Source organism: Apteryx mantelli, chromosome 37 (assembly GCF_036417845.1).
Source record: "Apteryx mantelli isolate bAptMan1 chromosome 37, bAptMan1.hap1, whole genome shotgun sequence".
Classification (NCBI taxonomy): domain Eukaryota; kingdom Metazoa; phylum Chordata; class Aves; order Apterygiformes; family Apterygidae; genus Apteryx; species Apteryx mantelli.
This window is the reverse complement of record NC_090014.1, coordinates 521,299-546,419: the sequence shown is the minus strand read 5'-3', so window position 1 is coordinate 546,419 and position 25,121 is coordinate 521,299. Positions and strand designations below refer to the sequence as shown.

Below are 25,121 nucleotides of genomic sequence, written 5' to 3'. Positions count from 1 at the left end.
CCAATGTGCTTGGGTGCAGCGAGGGCTTTGGGACTGTTCGGTATGGGCAGCCTTTGGAGGAGGGGAGGAGACCTCCGGCCCAACGTGATGCTTCTGGGAAGCTGTGGCACAGCTCCTTGGGGGAGGCTTTGTTTGCGGCTGCCCCCTTGGCATGACGTGCAACGTGGCCTGGGTGCGGAGGAGCAGCAACTAAAAATACAGGGAAGAGGCAGCACGTGGTTAACCTGAGAATAGCACCAGCTGGTCCGTGGCCACGTGGCTTGCATTGCTCCAGAGGACGTCTGCGAAGGTCTCCCCTTTCCAGCCACTGCGCTCCCTGGAATCCTTCACCTCCCGGCACCTCCCCTGTGCCACCGTCAGCACAAAGCCTGGCTTCCCTGGGGCCTCCCGGCCCCGCTGCCGAGTGCAGCGCACAAGCCCTGGGTGCTGCGCATCCTGGGGGGCAGCCGAGAGGAAAGGGCTCGCCGTCCATCGTTGCTGCTCCCTGTGGTCTCCGTTGTGCTCCCCCGCTGTGCCTTCTAGGCTGCCCCTGGCCAGGTTGCAGCACGGAGACGGAGAAACCACTCTCGTTTACCCAGATGAGCAGCAGGTCTCCCCAAGGATGCTTTGGTAGAGGCGGAGGTAGTAAGAGCAGCAGAGGGTTTGGATAGAGCTTTGTGCACCTATGCAGTGGCCCTGCTGTGAATAGGAAGAGCTACCTGTCTGTCGTCTTTCTTTGCCTTGTTTGATCGCAGGCTGTCTCTGCTGGATGCTTTCTCCTGCTGTCTTGCGGTTAAATCCAAGCTGGTTAGTTAGCTGAGTGTTGATTAGAGGTGCTGCTCCACCTGGAGTGCCTCTCCCTCTGTTCACATGCAGCCCTGGCGAGCTCTGAGTCACCTCCACGCCCAGCCCGCAGGACTCTCTCCCAAGCTACCTGAGTCACAAACCAGTTTGTTCTCCACTTTATTTAAGTTTTCCAGATCATTCAGTGACCAAACAGTTCAGCTGGTGACACCCCACGGTTACTGGGCTTGCCAGGTCAGTCCTTACCCAAGGCGGGGATAGCTCCTGTGCTCTGTGCAACAATGGCAGAGTCCTCCTCTTCCAAGCCAGGTGTGTCGCAGCCTAAAGGCCAGGGCTTGGCTGATCAGCAGCATGGCTGGAGCTCTGTGGTGCTTCTGTGCTGTGTCCTGGGCCATCTTTGGAAAAGAGTGTTTTGGGCATTAGTGGGACTCCCCCCCTCCTCCTTCCCCTTCCAAAGGGAGGGGGGAGAAGTGCATGGGGGCGAAGAGAGGAGAGTCTTGCTGCAGACCTGCACCCAGTCTTGCAGATGTCTGGCAGTAAATGCCCCCTAGGCTGCTCTGAGGTTTCCTGGGGTTTTGCAGGGAGGTGACGTGGCATACTGTGGGTGATGCGTGAATAGCTGTGCAGCCCTGCAAGGAGCCTGCGCCTCCGTGGCAGGCTGCCTCGGGTCCTAGCGGAGGTCTCACTGTGCGGCTCCACTGGGCTCTTGCAGAAAGGTTTGCATGCTGATGAGCTCTGAGTTGTGGCAGTTTTTGTTTTGCTATCTAAGGAAAATTGCAGAGTGGCCAGTCATGCTTTCAGGGAGGTTTAAGGGAGAAGGAGAGCAGGGTCGCGGGACGGCAGTGGCTGTGGAGGGGGCCTGTGTGCTTGGCAGCTGTTCCCAGGTACAGCTGCATGTTGGCACACTGCTGCCCGCAGGACAGGGAGCATGCGGGTGTCAACACACGTGCATTGTTCCCATACACAAAGGGAACCTGATGTGTTGCTCTGCACGACCTGGTGGAGCTGATCCCACTTGTTGCTTTTCCTCTGGCAATGATGAGGGTTACCTGCAGCCAGGCACAAGCTGGGCACCCACCAGCTTCAGCTGCAGCCGTATGAGGTACTGAGGGCTCAGGTCATCTTGGATGCTGCAGGCAGTCCTGCACCTCTGGAAACCCCTCTTTGGTTTGGGCTCTTTCTTTTCCTTTAGTGCAAAACAAAAATGCTTTAGCCGTGCCCTCTGTGCTTGGTTCTGGGCATGGATGGTTTTGCTGTAGCCTGGTTTGGTCACTTAGCACCACAGCTCTTTGTTTTACAGGTGTCTCTGCTCACTGTGGTTTCTGAGCTCTTCATGTTTGTGGTTGATATTGTAAGTGAGGAGGGAGCGGCTGCTCTAATCTCCCAGGCGGCAGAGTGTCAAGGGGCAAACGGTGCGACCGCTGTGTCCCTCTGCAGGCTCTGCATCCCTGACCCCCTCTGCCAGCCCTCTGCTTGTGTCTGCTTTTTGGTCTTTGGAAATCACTCAAGACTGAGATAAGCTGAGCTGAACCCAAAGCCGTAGAGAATGGGGTCCAAAAGTCCCCGTTTTATAAGTGAGACTGGGCTTAGTGGTTTCTGCCGCTTTGCTGCGGGGGCAGTGGGACAGATCAAGGGGAGGGTTGGGTTGGGGCAGGCAGTGGTGGCCTGCTTGGGACGATGTCCTCCTGCCCTGTGCTGTGCTCCTGGTTTAAAGCATCGGCTGCAGAGTCCAGGCATTGTAAGGAGCTGGCACGTCCCGCCTGTGCCCTTTGTAACCTATCCAGTTGCATCTGAGGAAGGATTTTTTTTTTTTTTTTTTTTTTTTGCTTGTGCACGCCTGAAGTTTGCTGGAAATGGAAAAGTTTCTTTGCCTTGTTTGCAAGGGGAAGAGGAAAGGTGGGGCAGCTTGCGTGGGTGTTGCTGGCAGGAGGCAGGCAGTGCTACCAGATCTCCTCGGCCGCTGGCGCTGGCACTTTGCAAAGGCAGCTGAGGCGAGAGAGAAGCAGAACAAAAGGAGACCGGCTCTGTTGATGTGTCCTCTTGCTGTTTGCTTCCTTTTGCTTTATAGGTGGGAGTGAACGCATCCTGCTCTGCTGGGGCCAGGCATAACCTTCCCCCCCAGCCTGACACCTTTTGTTTAACCATGAAGTTTTGATGCTGGTTCAAAACTGTTGGTGCATCCCACCGTCCAGGGTGTCGGCACTCCTGCTCTGTGCTGCGTAGCTCAAAAATGCAATGTAGGCTGCCTTACAGCAAGCTTGGGCGTTTTCAGAAGGCAAAGAAGTTTACTGTGGGGGTTTGGCGGGGGGTGGAGTGGTGGTTCAGAGGGCAAAGAGATGTGAATGAAATAGAAAAACTGATTTTGTTGAGTGACTGTTGCTTTTATATTTCCTGTCTGTCCAGAGTTTGAACTTAATTGCAGTTTCAATATAATGACGGAAGTGTATATCGTTATTGTTAAGAGTGCCTCATTAGCAGGGAGAGGAACTTGTCCGCAGTGAAGGTTGCAGTCCAAGGCAAACCTGTGGCAGCCTGTGGCTGGGGACAGCGTGTCCCCCCCCCGGCCCTGAAGTCCTTGTGGTTGCTGCTGTCAGCTGCAGTGATGTCTAGCTCTCATGAACAGGCAGCTTTTCCCTGCCACCTAAGCAACTGAAAACGCCGGATTTGCAGTATTGCCACAGCACGAGCGGCCTGGGCATGCTTTTGCCTTTTTTTACTGGGCTCCGGCCCTTCCTTAAAGGGCTTCCCTGCCTGTGTATCAAAGGTGGCACAGGAAAGAGAAATGGAAGAAAAGCAGGTGTTTCATGCGGACCTCTCCGATTTCTCCGCCAGGCTGGGAAGGTGAAACTACGATTGCTGAAAGGTCCACAAGTGAAGGCAGAGGAATTCCTGGGGCGGTTCCGGCCAGGACCAGAGTCCCAGCAAGGTCAGTGGAACTGAGCTGCTTTAAATTCTCCTGCCCATGAAAAGAGGTTTGCTTTCCCAGTGCCCCATGTCTGAAACTCCTCTGGCATGTTTCCGTTTTATCCTGTGCCTTTCGTCCTCCAGATGGAGAAGGAGGAGGAGACCCGGGAGATCCTGCTCCCCAACTGGCAAGGCAGTGGCTCCCACGGGATCACCATTGACCAGACCGACGATGGAGTCTTTGTGAAGCAAGTGCAGCAGAACTCCCCCGCTGCCAAAATGGGAGTTGTGAAGGAAGGTGTGAGCCTGCACCGCAGGGCAGTTCACGGGGATGGGGGAGGCTGTCACAGGGAAGGGAGAGGGGTCTTTTGGGAAGCCTGGGTGCTCTGTGTCCGTTTTCTCTCTTTGTGGTGCCTTGGTCGCTTCCCTTGCATGTTTCCCTGGAAATGACCCTGCTGCTCTGGCATCTTTGCTTCCAGCTTCACTTGTAGTGGTGATGGGGCTCTTGTCTCCGAGGCTGCTTCCTGCCTTGCCTCCCCTTTCCATGTAATTCTCGCCCACCCTTCCAGCAGGCCACTTTCCCTCGTGGTGGGTCTGTACGTTCGATCTCTGAGTTGCACGGAGAGAGACTCTGCAAAGTAATCACCTTCCAAGTCAGCAGCCTTTCTCGGACAAGTGCTCCTGTTTTGCTCAGTGCTCTGCCACGTGCAGTTCCCAGGCCATGGGCCCTGCTCACCTTTTGCCTCTGTTTGCGCTTGCAGGGGATCAGATCGTGAGTGCTACAGTCTATTTTGACAACTTGCAGTCTGGGGAAGTCACGCAGCTGCTCAACAGCATGGGCCATCACACCGTGGGTCTGCGTTTGCAGCGAAAGGGGGACAAGTCTCCACTGCCGGGACAGTCATGGTCACACGACGTGTTTGCGGCCAGCAGCCCAGAAGTTGTTCTGGTGAGCGTTACCCAGTGCTGGGAAGCGGGAAGGAACAAGGTGGAGGAAGCAGCCTGGAGTTCCTGCAGACTCTCCCTCTGGGAGGTCAGGTCTGCACTACTCAACAGCAAGAATCCCGGTGCCAGGAAACTACTCGCCATAGAGGAGCACTGCAGCATGGCATGGGCCACCTGCAGAGATCCAGAGCCCCCTACAAAAATGGGGAGGGGCAGAATTCACTAGCTGTTCTGTTAACCTTAGCCTGTAGCTCCAACCAAAAAAAAAGGCTCTTTGCTAGTGACAGCAGGGAAGAGCATGGTCCTAGCCCTAGAGCTTGTCTGCCATGGGCAAGCAGCAGCTCGTAAGGGAGAGAATGCAGTTGGCACCCCCCCCCCCGCCATGCCGTGATACCAGAGTAAGCTTACATGTTGCGCCTAGCTAGGATGTACATGCTCTCTCCTTCCAGGCATGAACCTCTCATGCAGCAAAGGTAAAGGCAGGCATGGCTCCCTGGTGCTAATAAATGTCTCTCTATTTTCAGAGTGGGGATGATGAAGAGTACAGGAGGATTTACACGAAGAAAATTAAACCACGACTGAAGTTGGATGATGCGGTAGAAATAGAGTCTGGTGGAACGCAGAGCAGGACCATCACGGTCACCAGAAAGGTCACGGCATACACTGTCGATGTTAGTAGGCATGAAGGAGCAAAAGATATCGACATCACCAGCCCAGATTTTAAAATCAGGATCCCAAAACAGGAAATCACCCATGTCACAAAGACCGATGTTGAAACAGAGCCTGGGAAAACTGTGATCAAAATGGCATCAGGAGATTTGTCTGGGAAAAGCACCCAAGCAACAGACTTGAGTATGGACATCAGAGGGGCATCTCCTGGCATTTCATACACTGGACCGACAATTGAATCTTCAACCAGGAAGCTGGATGTCCACATGGGCAAGGCTCAGGTTGGAAAGCCTGAGATAACTGTTTCAGGAACACAAGTCACAGGTGTTCACCTGAGGACTCAGATGGACTCTAAACTTTCAGAGATCCAAGTTCCAGGTGGGGAAATTGGAAAATTGGTTACAATGGAGGTGCCAGGACTTAATGTTTCTGGCACTGGGTTCTATGGCCCTGAGGAGAGCTTTCCCAGAACTCATGCAAATGGACAGACAGGAAACCTGGATGCAGATTTCCATGCTAAGGGCCCCAAACTGGATGGTAAAATGCATGTTTCTGGCATGGATATTCAAAGAGAGCTGCCAGGGGGCAAACGGTCACAAACTGATATTTCTGGCCCTAGCATTCAGGGAGATGTCAAAGCCCCTGGAGTAGACATTTCTTTACCGATGGTCGAAAGTTCAGACGTTGATGTTGGAAAAATAAAGATTCCTGCTATGAAAATGCCCAAATTTGGGTTCTCCACTGTGGGTTCTGGCATTGATGCTCAAGCCGCACAGGGAGGTGTGGACATTCCCATGCCAAAGGTGCAAACTCATCACATGGATATTCCTGCCCCATCTGCCCATATCATGGGCTCCAAAGTTTCTTCTCCTTCAGGGGAAGGGGTTAAAGTCACAAAGCCACAGGTGGATATGGGGCTGAAGGGTGCTGTGAAACTCCCTTCTCCAGCACTGGAAGTCCCCAGAGTGGATATCAAAGGACCCAGCACAGAGCTCCTAGCTCCTGACATAGACATCCAAGGTGGCAGGGGAAAACTAAAAATGCCCCATATGACACTTCCAAAATTTACTGCATTGGACTCCCAAGGGGAAGGTCCTACTGGGGAAGTGGTGCTTCCAAAGGGGGAGATGGGACCGGCAGCATCTGAGGTACATGTTGACATTCCTGATGCGGCCATCAAAGGAGAATGGAAAGCTCCCAAATTCAGGAAGACTGAAACACCAAAAATATCTATGTCTGATGTAAACCTGAATCTGAAAGGTGCTCACCTGAAGGGAGATGCGAGTGTCACAGCCCCAAGAATGGAGGGGGATATCAAAGGACTTGGCTCTGACTCAAAAGGTCCAAAGATCGATGTTAAGGCTCCTGATGTTGAATTTGAATGTCCAGAAGGTTACTTGAAAGGGCCTGGTATTTCAATGCCTTCCAAAGTATCCATGCCAGATATGGACATTAATGTGAAGGGACCTCAGCTGAAGGGAGAGGTGGATGTTTCTATCCCAAAGATAGGAGGCAACTTGAAAGGACCTCAGCTGGATATTAAAGGCCCTAAACTGGGAATGGACATGCCTGACATAGGTGTCAGAGGCCCCAAAGTTACGATGCCAGAGATACATGTCAAGACCCCACAAATCTCCATGCCCGACATAGACTTGAATCTGAAAGGCCCCAGAGTGAAAGGAGACCTAGATGTTTCTGGCCCCAAACTGGAAGGGGAGCTGAAAGCACCTGGACTTGACATCAAAGGCCCCAAAGTTGACCTTGAAGCACCAGACGTGGACATCCATGGTCCAGAAGGTAAACTGAAGATGCCTAAGCTGAAAATGCCCAAGTTTGGGGTGCCCGGCCTGAAGGGAGAGGGTCCTGACGTTGATGCGACGCTTCCGAAGGGTGAGGTGGATATTTCTGGTCCCAGGGTAGACATTGATGTGCCAGGCTTGGACATTGAAAGGCCAGAAGGAAAACTGAAAGGCCCCAAGCTGAAAATGCCTGAGATGCACATTGGCGCACCGAAGGTCTCTGTGCCAGATGTTGATCTAAATTTGAAAGGCCCCAAAGTGAGGGGTGATGTAGATGTCTCCATCCCCATGGTAGGTGCTGATTTGAAGGGTCCCGAATTAAAGCTCAAAGGCCCCAAAGTTGACCTTGAAGCACCAGACATGGACGTTCATGGCCCAGAGGGTAGACTGAAGATGCCTAAACTGAAAATGCCCAAGTTTGGAGTGCCTGGCCTGAAAGGAGAGGGGCCAGAAATGGAAGTGAAACTTCCTAAGGGAGGTATAGAAGTCTCTGGTCCAAAGGTAGATGCTGACATTGCTAGTTTAGACATCAAAGGCCCTGAAGGGAAACTCAAAGGCCCCAAAGTTACGATGCCAGAGATGCGTGTCAAGACCCCACAAATCTCCATGCCCGACATAGACTTGAATCTGAAAGGCCCCAGAGTGAAAGGAGACCTAGATGTTTCTGGCCCCAAACTGGAAGGGGAGCTGAAAGCACCTGGACTCGACATCAAAGGCCCCAAAGTTGACCTTGAAGCACCAGACGTGGACATCCATGGTCCAGAAGGTAAACTGAAGATGCCTAAGCTGAAAATGCCCAAGTTTGGGGTGCCCGGCCTGAAGGGAGAGGGTCCTGACGTTGATGCGACGCTTCCGAAGGGTGAGGTGGATATTTCTGGTCCCAGGGTAGACATTGATGTGCCAGGCTTGGACATTGAAGGGCCAGAAGGAAAACTGAAAGGCCCCAAGCTGAAAATGCCTGAGATGCACATTGGCGCACCGAAGGTCTCTGTGCCAGATGTTGATCTAAATTTGAAAGGCCCCAAAGTGAGGGGTGATGTAGATGTCTCCATCCCCATGGTAGGTGCTGATTTGAAGGGTCCCGAATTAAAGCTCAAAGGCCCCAAAGTTGACCTTGAAGCACCAGACATGGACGTTCATGGCCCAGAGGGTAGACTGAAGATGCCTAAACTGAAAATGCCCAAGTTTGGAGTGCCTGGCCTGAAAGGAGAGGGGCCAGAAATGGAAGTGAAACTTCCTAAGGGAGGTATAGAAGTCTCTGGTCCAAAGGTAGATGCTGACATTGCTAGTTTAGACATCAAAGGCCCTGAAGGGAAACTCAAAGGCCCCAAAGTTACGATGCCAGAGATGCATGTCAAGACCCCACAAATCTCCATGCCCGACATAGACTTGAATCTGAAAGGCCCCAGAGTGAAAGGAGACCTAGATGTTTCTGGCCCCAAACTGGAAGGGGAGCTGAAAGCACCTGGACTCGACATCAAAGGCCCCAAAGTTGACCTTGAAGCACCAGACGTGGACATCCATGGTCCAGAAGGTAAACTGAAGATGCCTAAGCTGAAAATGCCCAAGTTTGGGGTGCCCGGCCTGAAGGGAGAGGGTCCTGACGTTGATGCGACGCTTCCGAAGGGTGAGGTGGATATTTCTGGTCCCAGGGTAGACATTGATGTGCCAGGCTTGGACATTGAAGGGCCAGAAGGAAAAGTAAAAAGTCTCAAATTTAAAATGCCTGAACTAAATATTCAGACACCTAAAATCTCTATGCCAGATGTAGATCTCAGTTTGAAGGCCCCAAAACTGAAAGGAGATGTAGATATTTCTGGTCCGAAGACCCATGGAGACCTCAAGGGGCCCAAAGTGGATGTGGAAGGTCCCAAAGTGGATGTTGATGTGCCTGATGTAGACTTGGAATGCCCAGAAGGGAAAATAAAAGGCCCCAAATTTAAAATGCCTAAGCTTAATATCAAAGCACCTAAACTATCCATGCCTGATGTTGATCTGAACCTAAAGGGGCATAAGGTGAGAGGAGAGATGGATGTTTCTGCTCCAAAGATAGACAGTAACTTGAAAGAGCCTGGTGTTACTCTCAAGGGTCCAAAAATAGATGTTGAGGTCCCGGATGTTGACCTGGAATGTTCAGAAGCCAAACTAAAAATGCCTAAAGTAAAGTTGCCTCATTTTAATGTGTCTGGGCCAAAGTTTGAGGGGGCCGACATAGACGTAAATCTGCCAAAAGGAGAAATGGATATTTCTGGACCAGAGGCAGAACTAGACACTGAAGGACCAGAAGGCAAATGGAAAGGACCTAAGTTCAGGATGCCTAAGCTGAACATTAGAACACCCAAAATATCCATGCCGGATGTAGATTTGAACATAAAAGGACCTAAAATGAAAGGAGAAATGGATATTACAGTTCCTAAGATAGAAGGTGATTTGAAAGGGCCAGAAATAGACATTAAAGGGCCCAAACTCGATGTTGAGGCACCTGATATTGATTTGGAGTGCCCTGAAGGAAAACTGAAAGGTCCCAAATTCAAGATGCCTGACATGCACTTCAAGGCACCCAAGATCTCCATGCCCGATGTTGACTTTAACCTGAAGGGCCCCAAGCTGAAGGGTGATGTGGACGTGTCTGTCCCTAAGCTTGAGGGTGAGCTGAAAGGTCCTGAGGTGGACATCCAGGGCCCCAAAGTGGACATTGAGGCACCCGACGTGGATATTCATGGCCCAGAAGGAAAATTCAAGATGCCCAAGTTCAAGATGCCCAAGTTTGGGATGCCGGGGCTGAAAGGAGAAGGCCCGGAGGTGGACGTGAACCTGCCAAAAGGAGACCTGGATGTTTCAGGTCCGAAGGTGGATATCGAGGGTCCAGAGCTGGACTTTGAAGGGCCGGAGGGGAAGCTGAAGGGCCCCAAGTTTAAGATGCCTGACATGCACTTCAAGGCACCCAAGATCTCCATGCCCGATGTTGACTTTAACCTGAAGGGCCCCAAGCTGAAGGGTGATGTGGACGTGTCTGTCCCTAAGCTTGAGGGTGAGCTGAAAGGTCCTGAGGTGGACATCCAGGGCCCCAAAGTGGACATTGAGGCACCCGACGTGGATATTCATGGTCCAGAGGGCAAAATAAAAATGCCCAAGTTCAAGATGCCCAAGTTTGGGATGCCGGGGCTGAAAGGAGAAGGCCCGGAGGTGGACGTGAACCTGCCAAAAGGAGACCTGGATGTTTCAGGTCCGAAGGTGGATATCGAGGGTCCAGAGCTGGACTTTGAAGGGCCGGAGGGGAAGCTGAAGGGCCCCAAGTTTAAGATGCCTGACATGCACTTCAAGGCACCCAAGATCTCCATGCCCGATGTTGACTTTAACCTGAAGGGCCCCAAGCTGAAGGGTGATGTGGACGTGTCTGTCCCTAAGCTTGAGGGTGAGCTGAAAGGTCCTGAGGTGGACATCCAGGGCCCCAAAGTGGACATTGAGGCACCCGACGTGGATATTCATGGCCCAGAAGGAAAATTCAAGATGCCCAAGTTCAAGATGCCCAAGTTTGGGATGCCGGGGCTGAAAGGAGAAGGCCCGGAGGTGGACGTGAACCTGCCAAAAGGAGACCTGGATGTTTCAGGTCCGAAGGTGGATATCGAGGGTCCAGAGCTGGACATTGAAGGGCCGGAGGGGAAGCTGAAGGGCCCCAAGTTTAAGATGCCTGACATGCACTTCAAGGCACCCAAGATCTCCATGCCCGATGTTGACTTTAACCTGAAGGGCCCCAAGCTGAAGGGTGATGTGGACGTGTCTGTCCCTAAGCTTGAGGGTGAGCTGAAAGGTCCTGAGGTGGACATCCAGGGCCCCAAAGTGGACATTGAGGCACCCGACGTGGATATTCATGGTCCAGAGGGCAAAATAAAAATGCCCAAGTTCAAGATGCCCAAGTTTGGGATGCCGGGGCTGAAAGGAGAAGGCCCGGAGGTGGACGTGAACCTGCCAAAAGGAGACCTGGATGTTTCAGGTCCGAAGGTGGATATTGAGTTGCCAACTGCAGATGGCGAGGGTCCTGAAGGAAAACTGAAAGGTCCCAAATTTAAGATGCCAGAAATGCATTTCAATGTTCCCAAGATCTCTATGCCTGACATTGACCTGAACCTGAAAGGGCCCAAAGTGAAGGGGGCCGTTGATGTTTCTGTTCCAAAATTAGAAGGTGATTTGAAAGGACCTGGTTTGACCATTAAAGGTCCAAAACTAGACGTGGGCATTTCTGATCTTGATATTGAATGTACTGAGGGAAAAGGGAAAGGACCCAAGATTGAAATGCCTGAAATGCATATTAAGGCACCTAAATTTTCAATGCCTGATGTAGACCTCAATTTGAAAGGTCCCAAAGTGAAGGGAGAAATGGATGTGTCTGTACCAAAAATAGAGGGTGATTTGAAGGAGGCCGATTTGCACCTTAAAGGGCCCAAAGTGGACATAGACGTTCCTGACATGGACATTGAGGGCCCAGAAGGAAAGTTAAAGGGTCCCAAATTGAAGATGCCAGAGATGCATTTTAAAGCCCCCAAAATCTCCATGCCAGACTTTGATCTGAACCTGAAAGGCCCCAAAGTGAAGGGCGATGTGGATGTTTCTGTTCCAAAAATAGAGGGCGAGTTGAAAGGCCCAGAAATCGACATCAAAGGCCCTAAACTGGATATTGATGTTCCTGATGCTGACCTGGAGTGTCCGGAAGCAAAGGCGAAAGGCCCCAAATTCAAGATGCCTGAAATGCACTTCAAGACACCAAAGATCTCCATGCCAGACATCGATCTGAACCTGAGAGGTCCCAAGCTGAAGGGAGACACAGGAGTTTCTGCTCCCAGTCTGGAGGGTGACTTGAAAGTTCCAGAGGTGGATATTAGAGGTCCTAAACTGGACATAGAAGCTCCTGATGTGGATATTGAGGTCCCAGAGGGGAAGCTGAGAGGTCCCAAGTTTAAGATGCCTGACATGCACTTTAAGGCTCCCAAAATCTCCATGCCGGACTTTGATCTGAACCTGAAAGGCCCAAAAGTGAAGGGAGACATGGATGTTTCCATTCCTGGGTTAGAAGGCAACCTGAAAGGGCCTGAGATAAATGTAAAAGGTCCAAAAGTGGGCGTAGAGGTTCCTGATGTTGAGCTGGAATGTCCAGAAGGAAAGGTAAAGGGTTCCAAATTTAAGATGCCTGACATGCATATCAAGGCACCGAAGATCTCCATGCCGGACATCGACCTAAATCTGAAGGGCCCAAAAATGAAGGGGGATGTTGATGTTTCTCTTCCCAAAATAGAAGGGGACTTAAAGGGCTTGGAAATGGACATCCAAGGTCCAAAACTAAAAGTTGACATTCCTGACACTGAGCTGGAAGTCCCTGAAGGGAAGCTGAAGGGCCCCAAGTTTAAGATGCCTGACATGCACTTCAAGGCACCCAAGATCTCCATGCCGGACATCGACCTAAACCTGAAAGGACCAAAAGTGAAAGGGGACGTGGACGTGTCTGTCCCTAAGCTTGAGGGTGAGCTGAAAGGTCCTGAGGTGGACATCCAGGGCCCCAAAGTGGACATTGAGGCACCCGACGTGGATATTCATGGCCCAGAAGGAAAATTCAAGATGCCCAAGTTCAAGATGCCCAAGTTTGGGATGCCGGGGCTGAAAGGAGAAGGCCCGGAGGTGGACGTGAACCTGCCAAAAGGAGACCTGGATGTTTCAGGTCCGAAGGTGGATATCGAGGGTCCAGAGCTGGACATTGAAGGGCCGGAGGGGAAGCTGAAGGGCCCCAAGTTTAAGATGCCTGACATGCACTTCAAGGCACCCAAGATCTCCATGCCCGATGTTGACTTTAACCTGAAGGGCCCCAAGCTGAAGGGTGATGTGGACGTGTCTGTCCCTAAGCTTGAGGGTGAGCTGAAAGGTCCTGAGGTGGACATCCAGGGCCCCAAAGTGGACATTGAGGCACCCGACGTGGATATTCATGGCCCAGAAGGAAAATTCAAGATGCCCAAGTTCAAGATGCCCAAGTTTGGGATGCCGGGGCTGAAAGGAGAAGGCCCGGAGGTGGACGTGAACCTGCCAAAAGGAGACCTGGATGTTTCAGGTCCGAAGGTGGATATCGAGGGTCCAGAGCTGGACTTTGAAGGGCCGGAGGGGAAGCTGAAGGGCCCCAAGTTTAAGATGCCTGACATGCACTTCAAGGCACCCAAGATCTCCATGCCCGATGTTGACTTTAACCTGAAGGGCCCCAAGCTGAAGGGTGATGTGGACGTGTCTGTCCCTAAGCTTGAGGGTGAGCTGAAAGGTCCTGAGGTGGACATCCAGGGCCCCAAAGTGGACATTGAGGCACCCGACGTGGATATTCATGGCCCAGAAGGAAAATTCAAGATGCCCAAGTTCAAGATGCCCAAGTTTGGGATGCCGGGGCTGAAAGGAGAAGGCCCGGAGGTGGACGTGAACCTGCCAAAAGGAGACCTGGATGTTTCAGGTCCGAAGGTGGATATCGAGGGTCCAGAGCTGGACTTTGAAGGGCCGGAGGGGAAGCTGAAGGGCCCCAAGTTTAAGATGCCTGACATGCACTTCAAGGCACCCAAGATCTCCATGCCCGATGTTGACTTTAACCTGAAGGGCCCCAAGCTGAAGGGTGATGTGGACGTGTCTGTCCCTAAGCTTGAGGGTGAGCTGAAAGGTCCTGAGGTGGACATCCAGGGCCCCAAAGTGGACATTGAGGCACCCGACGTGGATATTCATGGTCCAGAGGGCAAAATAAAAATGCCCAAGTTCAAGATGCCCAAGTTTGGGATGCCGGGGCTGAAAGGAGAAGGCCCGGAGGTGGACGTGAACCTGCCAAAAGGAGACCTGGATGTTTCAGGTCCGAAGGTGGATATCGAGGGTCCAGAGCTGGACTTTGAAGGGCCGGAGGGGAAGCTGAAGGGCCCCAAGTTTAAGATGCCTGACATGCACTTCAAGGCACCCAAGATCTCCATGCCCGATGTTGACTTTAACCTGAAGGGCCCCAAGCTGAAGGGTGATGTGGACGTGTCTGTCCCTAAGCTTGAGGGTGAGCTGAAAGGTCCTGAGGTGGACATCCAGGGCCCCAAAGTGGACATTGAGGCACCCGACGTGGATATTCATGGTCCAGAGGGCAAAATAAAAATGCCCAAGTTCAAGATGCCCAAGTTTGGGATGCCGGGGCTGAAAGGAGAAGGCCCGGAGGTGGACGTGAACCTGCCAAAAGGAGACCTGGATGTTTCAGGTCCGAAGGTGGATATCGAGGGTCCAGAGCTGGACTTTGAAGGGCCGGAGGGGAAGCTGAAGGGCCCCAAGTTTAAGATGCCTGACATGCACTTCAAGGCACCCAAGATCTCCATGCCCGATGTTGACTTTAACCTGAAGGGCCCCAAGCTGAAGGGTGATGTGGACGTGTCTGTCCCTAAGCTTGAGGGTGAGCTGAAAGGTCCTGAGGTGGACATCCAGGGCCCCAAAGTGGACATTGAGGCACCCGACGTGGATATTCATGGCCCAGAAGGAAAATTCAAGATGCCCAAGTTCAAGATGCCCAAGTTTGGGATGCCGGGGCTGAAAGGAGAAGGCCCGGAGGTGGACGTGAACCTGCCAAAAGGAGACCTGGATGTTTCAGGTCCGAAGGTGGATATCGAGGGTCCAGAGCTGGACATTGAAGGGCCGGAGGGGAAGCTGAAGGGCCCCAAGTTTAAGATGCCTGACATGCACTTCAAGGCACCCAAGATCTCCATGCCGGACATCGACCTAAACCTGAAAGGACCAAAAGTGAAAGGGGACGTGGACGTGTCTGTCCCTAAGCTTGAGGGTGAGCTGAAAGGTCCTGAGGTGGACATCCAGGGCCCCAAAGTGGACATTGAGGCACCCGACGTGGATATTCATGGCCCAGAAGGAAAATTCAAGATGCCCAAGTTCAAGATGCCCAAGTTTGGGATGCCGGGGCTGAAAGGAGAAGGCCCGGAGGTGGACGTGAACCTGCCAAAAGGAGACCTGGATGTTTCAGGTCCGAAGGTGGATATCGAGGGTCCAGAGCTGGACTTTGAAGGGCCGGAGGGGAAGCTGAAGGGCCCCAAGTTTAAGATGCCTGACATGCACTTCAAGGCACCCAAGATCTCCATGCCCGATGTTGACTTTAACCTGAAGGGCCCCAAGCTGAAGGGTGATGTGGACGTGTCTGTCCCTAAGCTTGAGGGTGAGCTGAAAGGTCCTGAGGTGGACATCCAGGGCCCCAAAGTGGACATTGAGGCACCCGACGTGGATATTCATGGTCCAGAGGGCAAAATAAAAATGCCCAAGTTCAAGATGCCCAAGTTTGGGATGCCGGGGCTGAAAGGAGAAGGCCCGGAGGTGGACGTGAACCTGCCAAAAGGAGACCTGGATGTTTCAGGTCCGAAGGTGGATATCGAGGGTCCAGAGCTGGACTTTGAAGGGCCGGAGGGGAAGCTGAAGGGCCCCAAGTTTAAGATGCCTGACATGCACTTCAAGGCACCCAAGATCTCCATGCCCGATGTTGACTTTAACCTGAAGGGCCCCAAGCTGAAGGGTGATGTGGACGTGTCTGTCCCTAAGCTTGAGGGTGAGCTGAAAGGTCCTGAGGTGGACATCCAGGGCCCCAAAGTGGACATTGAGGCACCCGACGTGGATATTCATGGTCCAGAGGGCAAAATAAAAATGCCCAAGTTCAAGATGCCCAAGTTTGGGATGCCGGGGCTGAAAGGAGAAGGCCCGGAGGTGGACGTGAACCTGCCAAAAGGAGACCTGGATGTTTCAGGTCTGAAGGTGGATATCGAGGGTCCAGAGCTGGACTTTGAAGGGCCGGAGGGGAAGCTGAAGGGCCCCAAGTTTAAGATGCCTGACATGCACTTCAAGGCACCCAAGATCTCCATGCCGGACATCGACCTAAACCTGAAAGGACCAAAAGTGAAAGGGGACGTGGACGTGTCTGTCCCTAAGCTTGAGGGTGAGCTGAAAGGTCCTGAGGTGGACATCCAGGGCCCCAAAGTGGACATTGAGGCACCCGACGTGGATATTCATGGCCCAGAAGGAAAATTCAAGATGCCCAAGTTCAAGATGCCCAAGTTTGGGATGCCGGGGCTGAAAGGAGAAGGCCCGGAGGTGGACGTGAACCTGCCAAAAGGAGACCTGGATGTTTCAGGTCCGAAGGTGGATATCGAGGGTCCAGAGCTGGACATTGAAGGGCCGGAGGGGAAGCTGAAGGGCCCCAAGTTTAAGATGCCTGACATGCACTTCAAGGCACCCAAGATCTCCATGCCCGATGTTGACTTTAACCTGAAGGGCCCCAAGCTGAAGGGTGATGTGGACGTGTCTGTCCCTAAGCTTGAGGGTGAGCTGAAAGGTCCTGAGGTGGACATCCAGGGCCCCAAAGTGGACATTGAGGCACCCGACGTGGATATTCATGGTCCAGAGGGCAAAATAAAAATGCCCAAGTTCAAGATGCCCAAGTTTGGGATGCCGGGGCTGAAAGGAGAGGGCCCAGAGGTTGATGTAAATCTTCCTGAAGCTGACATTGCTCTTTCAGGTCCAAAGTTGGATATTAGCACTCCTGATTTGGACATTGAAGGTGCAGAAGGAAACCTAAAGGGCCCTCAATACAAAAAGCCTGACATGCATTTCAGTGTTCCTAAAATCTCCATGCCGGATATTGATTTAAATTTGAAAGGCCCAAAGGTAAAGGCTGATGTTGATGCTTCTGTTCCAAGAATAGAAGGTGAACTGAAAAGTCCTAAGGTAGACATCAAGGGGCCAGAAATTGAGATTGAGACACCAAAGCTTGATATAGAAGGAAAACCTAAAAAATCCAGGTTTAAACTTCCAAAGTTTGGCTTTTCTGGTCCTAAAGTGCCCAACCCTGATGTGGATGTGAAACTTAAAAAAACTGATGTTGAAATATCTGGTCCAAAAGTTGATGTTCATGCTCCAGATGTGGACGTGCAGGCAAAAACAAAAGGATCAAAGTTTAAAATGCCTTTCCTGAGTATTTCTTCGCCTAAAGTTTCAATGCCGGATGTGGAGCTAAATCTGAAAGGGCATAAACTGAAAGGAGATTTAGATGTTTCCAGTCCCAGGTTGGAAGGGGAACTGAAAGGACCTGACATGGATATCAAGGGCCCCAGAGTCAACATCGAGGCACCTGACATGGATATTCACGGGCCGGAGGGTAAACTCAAAATGCCCAAGTTCAAAATGCCCAAATTTGGCATGTCTGGATTTAAAGCTGAGGGGCCGGAGTTGGACATTAGCATTCCAAAAGGGGACCTCGATGTTTCAGGTCCCAAGCTGGGTGTGGAAGGTTCCGAATTGGAAATTGAAGGGCCAGAGGGGAAGCTCAAGGGCCCCCAAGTCAAGATGCCAGAAATGCACATAAAGGCGCCCAAGATCTCCATGCCTGACATTGACCTGAATCTGAAAGGCCCAAAAGCAAAGGGAAATGTGGATGTGTCTCATCTGGAAGGGGCTCTGAAGGGATCTGAATTAGATATAAAAGGACCAAAAGTGGATGTACAGGTCCCTGACCTTGACATTGAAGGCCCTGAAGGAAAATTGAAAGGACCCAAATTTAAAATGCCTGAAGTGAATATCAAGGCTCCCAATATTTCCATGCCAGACTTTGATTTGAATTTGAAAAGCCCTAAGCTGAAAGGAGGTGTGGATGTTGATCTTTCAGTGCCCAAACCAGAAGGTGACTTGAGTGGGCCAGAAATTAATATCAAAGGACCAAAGGTCGACATTGATGCTTCTGAACTGGATGTTGAAGGGCCAGAAGGAAAATGGAAAGGTCCCAAGTTTAAAATGCCAGAGATGCACATAAAGGCTCCCAAAATTTCAGTGCCTGATATAGACCTAAACCTTAAAGGTGCTAAGCTGAAAGGAGACATAGATGTTTCTGCCCCAAAGCTGGAAGGGGATTTTAAGGCTCCTGACATCAATATTGGAGGCCCCAAGATTGACACTGATGTGCCAGATGTGGACATTCATGGCCCAGAGGGTAAATTCAAAGTGCCCAAATTCAGAATGCCTGAATTTGGAATGCCTGGCTTCAAAGGGGATGGTCCGGAGATGGATATAAATCTTCCAAAGGGAGAACTTGATATTTCCGTTCCCAAGGTGGACATTGATGCTCCAGATCTGGACATTGAAGGGCCAGATGGCAAATTGAAGGGCCCTAAATTCAAGATGCCTGAGATGCACTTCAAGGCACCTAAAATCTCCATGCCTGACATTGATTTGAATCTGAAAGGTCCAAAGTTGAAAGGAGGGGTGGATGTGCCAAAACTGGAAGGTGATTTGAAAGGTCCTGATCTGGAAATGAAAGGACCTGAAGTAGACATAGATGTTCCTAATGTGGGTATCGAAGGACCAGAAGGAAAATGGAAAGGCCCCAAACTGAAGATGCCAGAGATGCATTTTAAGGCTCCTAAAATTTCTGTGCCGGACTTTGATATGAACCTAAAAGGCCCGAAAGTGAAGGGGGACGTGGATGTGTCTGTGCCAGCTGTGGAAGGTGATTTGAAAGCGCCAAAAGTTGATATTAAGGGCCCTGGGTTGGATGTCAGTGCCCCAGATGTTAATATTGAGGGCCCAGAAGGAAAGTTAAAGGGTCCCAAATTGAAGATGCCAGAGATGCATTTTAAAGCCCCCAAAATCTCCATGCCAGACTTTGATCTGAACCTGAAAGGCCCCAAAGTGAAGGGCGATGTGGATGTTTCTGTTCCAAAAATAGAGGGCGAGTTGAAAGGCCCAGAAATCGACATCAAAGGCCCTAAACTGGATATTGATGTTCCTGATGCTGACCTGGAGTGTCCGGAAGCAAAGGCGAAAGGCCCCAAATTCAAGATGCCTGAAATGCACTTCAAGACACCAAAGATCTCCATGCCAGACATCGATCTGAACCTGAGAGGTCCCAAGCTGAAGGGAGACACAGAATTTTCTGCTCCCAAAGTGGAAGGCCCTGAGATTGATATCAAAGGCCCCAAGGTGGACATAGAAGCTCCTGATATGGACATTGACGGCCCAGAGGGGAAGCTGAAGGGCCCCAAGTTTAAGATGCCTGACATGCACTTCAAGGCACCCAAGATCTCCATGCCCGATGTTGACTTTAACCTGAAGGGCCCCAAACTGAAGGGTGATGTGGAGGTTTCTGCACCTGATCTGGAAAGCCCTAAAGTTGAGATCGAGGCCCCTGACGTGGACATTGAGGGTCCTGAGGGGAAGCTGAAGGGCCCCAAGTTTAAGATGCCGGACATGCACTTTAAAGCTCCCAAAATCTCCATGCCGGACTTTGATCTGAACCTGAAGGGCCCCAAAGCGAAAGGAGACTTGGACGTGTCGGTGCCAGGAATGGAATGTGAACTGAAAGGCCCAGAAATTGACATTGGAGGTCCTAAATTAGACATAGATGCCCCTGATGTGGATATAGACAGCCCAGAGGGTAAATTCAAGCTGCCTAAATTCAAAATGCCCAAGTTTGCAATGCCCGGCTTCAAAGGAGAGGGGGCAGATGTGAATGTGAACCTGCCCAAGGGAGACATTGAAATTGCCAGCCCTGACATAGATATAGAGGCTCCTGATCTGAATATGGAAGGAAAACTGAAAGGTCCCAAATTTAAGATGCCTGAAATGCACATCAAGTCTCCTAAGATCTCTATCCCTGATGTTGACCTCAATGTGAAGGGGCCTCAACTGAAAGGAAATGTAGACGTTTCTGGACCCACCTTTGAAGGAGATTTGAAAGCACCCAAAATTGATGTGAAAGCTCCCAAACTAGACATTGATGCTCCTGATATGAACATTGAAGGGCCAGAGGGGAAGCTCAAAGGCCCCAAATTCAAGATGCCAGACATGCACGTCAAGACTCCCCAGATCTCCATGCCAGACATAGACCTGAACCTAAAGGGACCGAGGCTGAAAGGCAATGTTGACGTTCCATGTCCAAAACTTGAGACAGATTTGAAGGCTCCTGAAATTGATGTTAAGGGCCCCAAAATAGATATTGAGGGCCCAGAGGTTGATGTTCATGGTCCGGAGGGAAAACTGAAAATACCTAAAATGAAGCTGCCGAAGTTCGGCATGCCTGGCTTTAAAGGGGAAGGCCCTGAGGTGGACATGAACCTGCCAAAGACAGAGGTTGACCTTTCAGGTCCCAAGGTAGATATCGGTGTCCCAGATGTAAGTGTCGAAGGTGCAGAAGGAAAACTGAAAGGTCCTAAACTTAAGATGCCGGAAATGCATGTAACCGTTCCTAAAATCTCAATGCCTGATATAGACTTGAATTTGAAAGGCCATAAAACAAAGGGAGGCTTTGACATTACATCTCCGAAAGCTGAAGGTAACCTGAAGGGTCCTGAAGTTGATATCAGAGTCCCGGAATTTGGAGTCAAAGGCCCTGAAGTTGATGCTGAGGGTCCCGATATGAATATTGAGGGCCTGGAGGCGAATGTCAAACTTCCCAAGCTTAAGAAACCAAAGTTTGGGTTTGGGGTGAAAAGTCCGAAGGCAGAAATCAAGGTTCCAGATGCAGAGGTGGATTTCCCGGAGGCTGAACTGAATGTGGACTCTCCCGATGTCAGCATTTCTGGAAAAGGTAAGAAGAGCAAATTCAAGATGCCTAAACTTCATATGAGTGGTCCGAAAGTTAAAGGAAAGAAAGGTGCGTTCGATGTGAATCTCGCTGGTGGAGAGCTCGATGCGAATTTGAAATCTCCAGATCTGGATGTGAATGTAGCTGGTCCGGATGTGACAATAAAAGGTGATGTTAGTGTGAAGTCCCCCAAAGGAAAGAAACCCATGTTTGGGAAGATCTCTTTCCCAGATGTTGAATTTGATCTTAAATCACACAGATTCAGAGGGGATGCTTCTGTGGCGGTCCCAAAAATAGAAGGGGAACTTAAAGTGCCTGATCCAGAAGTCTCTGTGTCAACTGTCAAAGGTGAGGTTAAAGGCCTGAGTCTCAATACGGATGTCGAAGCTCCTGACATGAGTCTGAAGAAACCAAAACTCAAACTTCCCAGTGGGCAGGTGGTTGTAGGTGACTCAAAAATCGAGGTTGACTTAAAAGGACCTGCCATTGACACTTCTGTTCCTTCGGTCCCGGTGCCAGACCTTGACCTAAGTGTGAAAGGACCAAAAGTAAAAGGTGAAATCGGTGTTCCTGCAGTAGAACTGGAAGGTCCGGAAGGAAAGCTAAAATTGCCCAAGGTCTCATTGCCCAAGGTGGGGAAAACGGGTCTCAGTTTGGAAAGGCCTGATGCGAGCTTGGACATCTCGGCCCCAACGCTGGAAGGAAGCGTGAGCCTCCCTTCAGCTGATGCAAGCCTCGGAGGTGTTGATACAAAACTAAAAGGACCCAAAGTCCCTCTACCCGATTTTGATGTAAACCTGAAAAGACCAAAAATAAAGGGAGATCTGGATGTTTCGAGCTCCACTGAAGGGCCAAAGGTCAGCCTGGATGCACCAGATGTTGACATTGGAGGTTGTGAAGGAAAGCTTAAAATGCCAAAGTTTAAATCTCACGCCGTGGAGGGACCTGATCTGAGTATGAGAGGAGGTGTTGGATGCTCCATCCCACAAATGGAGGTAGACATAAAAGCCCCAGGTGCAAATGTCGATCTCGGCATCCCAAGCGTCGACATCAAAAGGCCCTCGGCAGACATTTCTGTTCCAGACTTTGATGTAAACCTGAAAGGACCAAAGTTGAAAGGAGATCTTGATGTTTCTGCTGGCATTAAATCCCCCAAAGTATCTGTGGACACACCAGATGTTGGCTTTGAAGGTCCGGGCGGCACAATTAAGCTCCCTTCCCTCAAAATCCCCCAGTTTGGCATTTCCAGCCCTTGTGTTGAGGGATCTGATAGGGGCATCAGTCTTGAAGGACCGCAAGCTAAAGGAGGCCTTAAGGGCTCAGGGGTTGATGTTGGGTTGGGAGGACCTGATGTGGAATTGAAAGTGCCTAAATTTCAAATGCAATCACCTGGTGTTTCTTTGCATGATGTCGATTTGAAGTTGAAAGGACCAAACGTACAGGCTGACATAGATGTTGCCAGCGAAATCAAAGGTCCAAAAATTGGAATGGAAGTGCCCGGCATTGACATTAAGAAGTCTGGAGTGGGTGTCCACCTCGACGCTCCTGTCTTTGATGCGTCTGTGCCAAAACTTTCCACATCAGATTGTAATGTAAATTTAAAAGGGCCTAAGATCAAAGGTAGCGCCACCCTTTCTGGAAACATGTCGGCACCTACTGTGAATGCTGGCGGGGGTGCTTTTCATGTTACTGGACCAAAGGTAGGAATCGGAGGTCCCAGCATTGGTGCCAGTGTCTCACAAGGTAGCCTGGAAAGTAGCCTAGGAAAAGTATTGTTCCCCAAGCTGAGAATGCCTAAATTTGCATTTTCAGACCCTGAGGCGAAGGGCAGAGAGGTAGGGGTTGATGTAGAGTTCCCTCGGGCAGACGCTAGCCTTCATGCCGGTGCTGTAGAGCTTGAGTTGGAAGATCCAGACATCAGACTAAAAAAATCCAAAATTAAAATGCCGAAGTTCAATTTTTCAAAACAGAAGGGAAAGAGTGGCAGTGCCACGGGCTCCCCAGAGGCTTCTGGGTCCATTTCAGGATCAAAAGGAGATCTGAAGAGCTCCAAGGTGAGCCTGGGGTCTGCAGAGGGTGACCTAGATGGAGGAGAGGGCCCATCAGCCAAAGGGAAATTTTCCCTCTTTAAAAGTAGGAAAACACGTCATCGGTCATCATCCTTCAGTGATGACCATTCTTCCCATTCAACGCCCACGGGAACCCTGGAGCTTGATGTCAGCTCAGGTGCTGACAAAGGGAAGCAGGCCAAAATGAAATTTGGAACGTTTGGGGGAATAGGGTCAAAAACTAAAGGTTCTTATGAGGTAACGGGAAGCGATGATGAGACGGGAAAGATGCAGGGTAGCGGGGTCTCATTAGCATCCAAAAAATCACGCCTGTCATCCTCCTCAAGCAATGACAGTGGCACGAAGGGTGGCTTCTGCATGCCTGCAGTGGAGCTGACGGTTGCGACAAAGAAAGAGTAGTGTGTCTGTACATAAGTGCCTGTGTATATAGATAGCCCTTCCTGGGTTTGTATATACATTTTGTAGCTTGGGATACTTTCAACCTCAGCAACAGAATGAGCGAGGTCTGGCAGGAAACGCCATATCCCGTGCTGCCCGTGTGGCAGAGGAGTGTTTATGGGTGAGTGACAGAGGAATCAAGGTGTCAGAAGGGAGGCGGGGATGGGAGGAGAGGTGGGATGGATGCATGGTCCATCCAATGCATTTGGAAGCTTCTCTGTGCTTGAGACTTTGGTTTGTGCATGAAATGCTGAGAGCTTAAGTTTACTAGCAAGCTATTTTGATATTTTTCATTTTTACTGAATATTTTCAGTGTTTGGTTCATGGAAATCTTTTTTCCATTTTAATGATCTTCTTGGCTTTTATTTGTGGGGCTTAAGTTTCTGTCACAAAAATGGATATATTGAAAACACTGTAAAATATAGATGCAACTGAGATTGTCAATTTAATTCCTATTATGAGGTAGAAAAAATAATCCAAGTATTTCCCATGGTTTTGTCGCTTAAGGGCATGATATCAAATAACCTCAGGAGCTGTGCAGTGAGATTGAAAGGACAGCTAAATGAGCAAGTAGCTGACCCAGTTTGTGCAGGAAGTATGTCTCAAAGATTATTGCAAATTGCCACTAGATGACTGGGCATGATTTTATTGATATGTTCTTTGTTGCCTCTATACATTTGTTTTATTATTTGTATTATAAGAGAAAACTCGTCTCAGTTGCGGCATAAAAACTTGCGATGGCCACTCTTCTGGTATTTGTTATAATTTCTGTTAACAAGTGTATCTCAAATTAAAAAACAAAAACAACAACAACAAAAAAAAACCTTTCAGCACTTTAATGGCAAATTAATTGAGAATGTAAGAACGGTCTTGTAAAATGCAAATAAAAAGTTTATTAACCGTGACTCACCAAAACAACTTGCTTCCTTTTTCACAGTCATAGTTTGGCGGCTAAAGGGTCCCCGGGGCGCTCTGTCCGCTACGGCACCTGCCCACGCTCACCAGCTCACCGGCCTCCCTGCAGGATGCAGAGCCCAGTGTCCCGACGCCCTGTCGCTGGGCCTCCTCTTACGGCACTGTGGCTGTCTGGGTCCTCTGGGCAGCTTCCTGAGGCCAGAGCAATGCCCTGAGGGCTGCTCCGGGGCTGGCCTTGGTGCCTCCGTTCCCATCACTTTGGGGGCTACTCTGGTTTTCATGGTGGTGATTCCCTCAACTCTGGGTCACTTGTAGGGTTTCCAGAGCTACTCCCATCGTCTCCGGGGCTTCTTCCAGAACATGGGGGCTGCTCTGGGCTGCCTGGCCTATTGTGCTGGAATTCTTGGGAGCTCCGGAGCACCTAGCTTATTTCTGAGCTGTGAATCAACACCATGAAAAGACACTGCGTGCAGGTGCCCCACCATCCCGTCTGTGTGGCATGCTGGCACTCGACTTGTGGTCGGCGGTGCGCTTTCCTGGGAGATGGTGTGTTCTTTTCCTGGCCAGCCGTGTGGCCTGGCCTGACCTGATGTGGCTGACCATTGTCTTTTGGTGCACCACAAGTGTCCTCCTTTTGCCCTCTCTTCTTCTCATGACCCCTCTGTTTGCCCTTAAATCCCACCAAGATCCCTCTGCTTGTCTTTTGGTGCACCCTAGAAGCCTTTTTTTGCCCTCTAATCTGCTCAAGACCTCCCTGCTCGCCTTTTGGTGTGCCCTAGTGTCCTCCATTTACACCCTGTTCCCTTCACAACCCTTCCATTTGCTGGTTGGTGCTCCCTAGGGCCTTCTGTTTTCCAGTCAGTGCGCCCTAGGACCTGCTGTTTGCCCTCTGTTTCCCACAGGACCCCCTCTGTTAGCCCTGCGGTGCCTCCCAGACTCCCATTTGCCATTGGATCTAGGGTTGGGGTTGGTATTGGGAGGGAGTCAAAG

General features: G+C 50.7%; 1 protein-coding gene across 1 annotated transcript in view; it reads left to right on the top strand.

Annotated features, from left to right (window-relative positions):
* AHNAK (AHNAK nucleoprotein) overlaps window positions 1-24,121 on the top strand; it is a 29,377-nt gene extending 5,256 nt beyond the window's left edge. The window contains exons 2-5 of the mRNA XM_067314821.1: window positions 3,616-3,709; window positions 3,832-3,985; window positions 4,449-4,636; window positions 5,157-24,121. Of these exons, the coding sequence (XP_067170922.1) occupies window positions 3,832-3,985; window positions 4,449-4,636; window positions 5,157-23,177 (18,363 nt within the window). The 5' untranslated portion in view covers window positions 3,616-3,709 and the 3' untranslated portion in view covers window positions 23,178-24,121. The remainder of the gene's footprint in view (window positions 1-3,615; window positions 3,710-3,831; window positions 3,986-4,448; window positions 4,637-5,156) is intronic.
* Window positions 24,122-25,121: the final 1,000 nt, after the last annotated feature.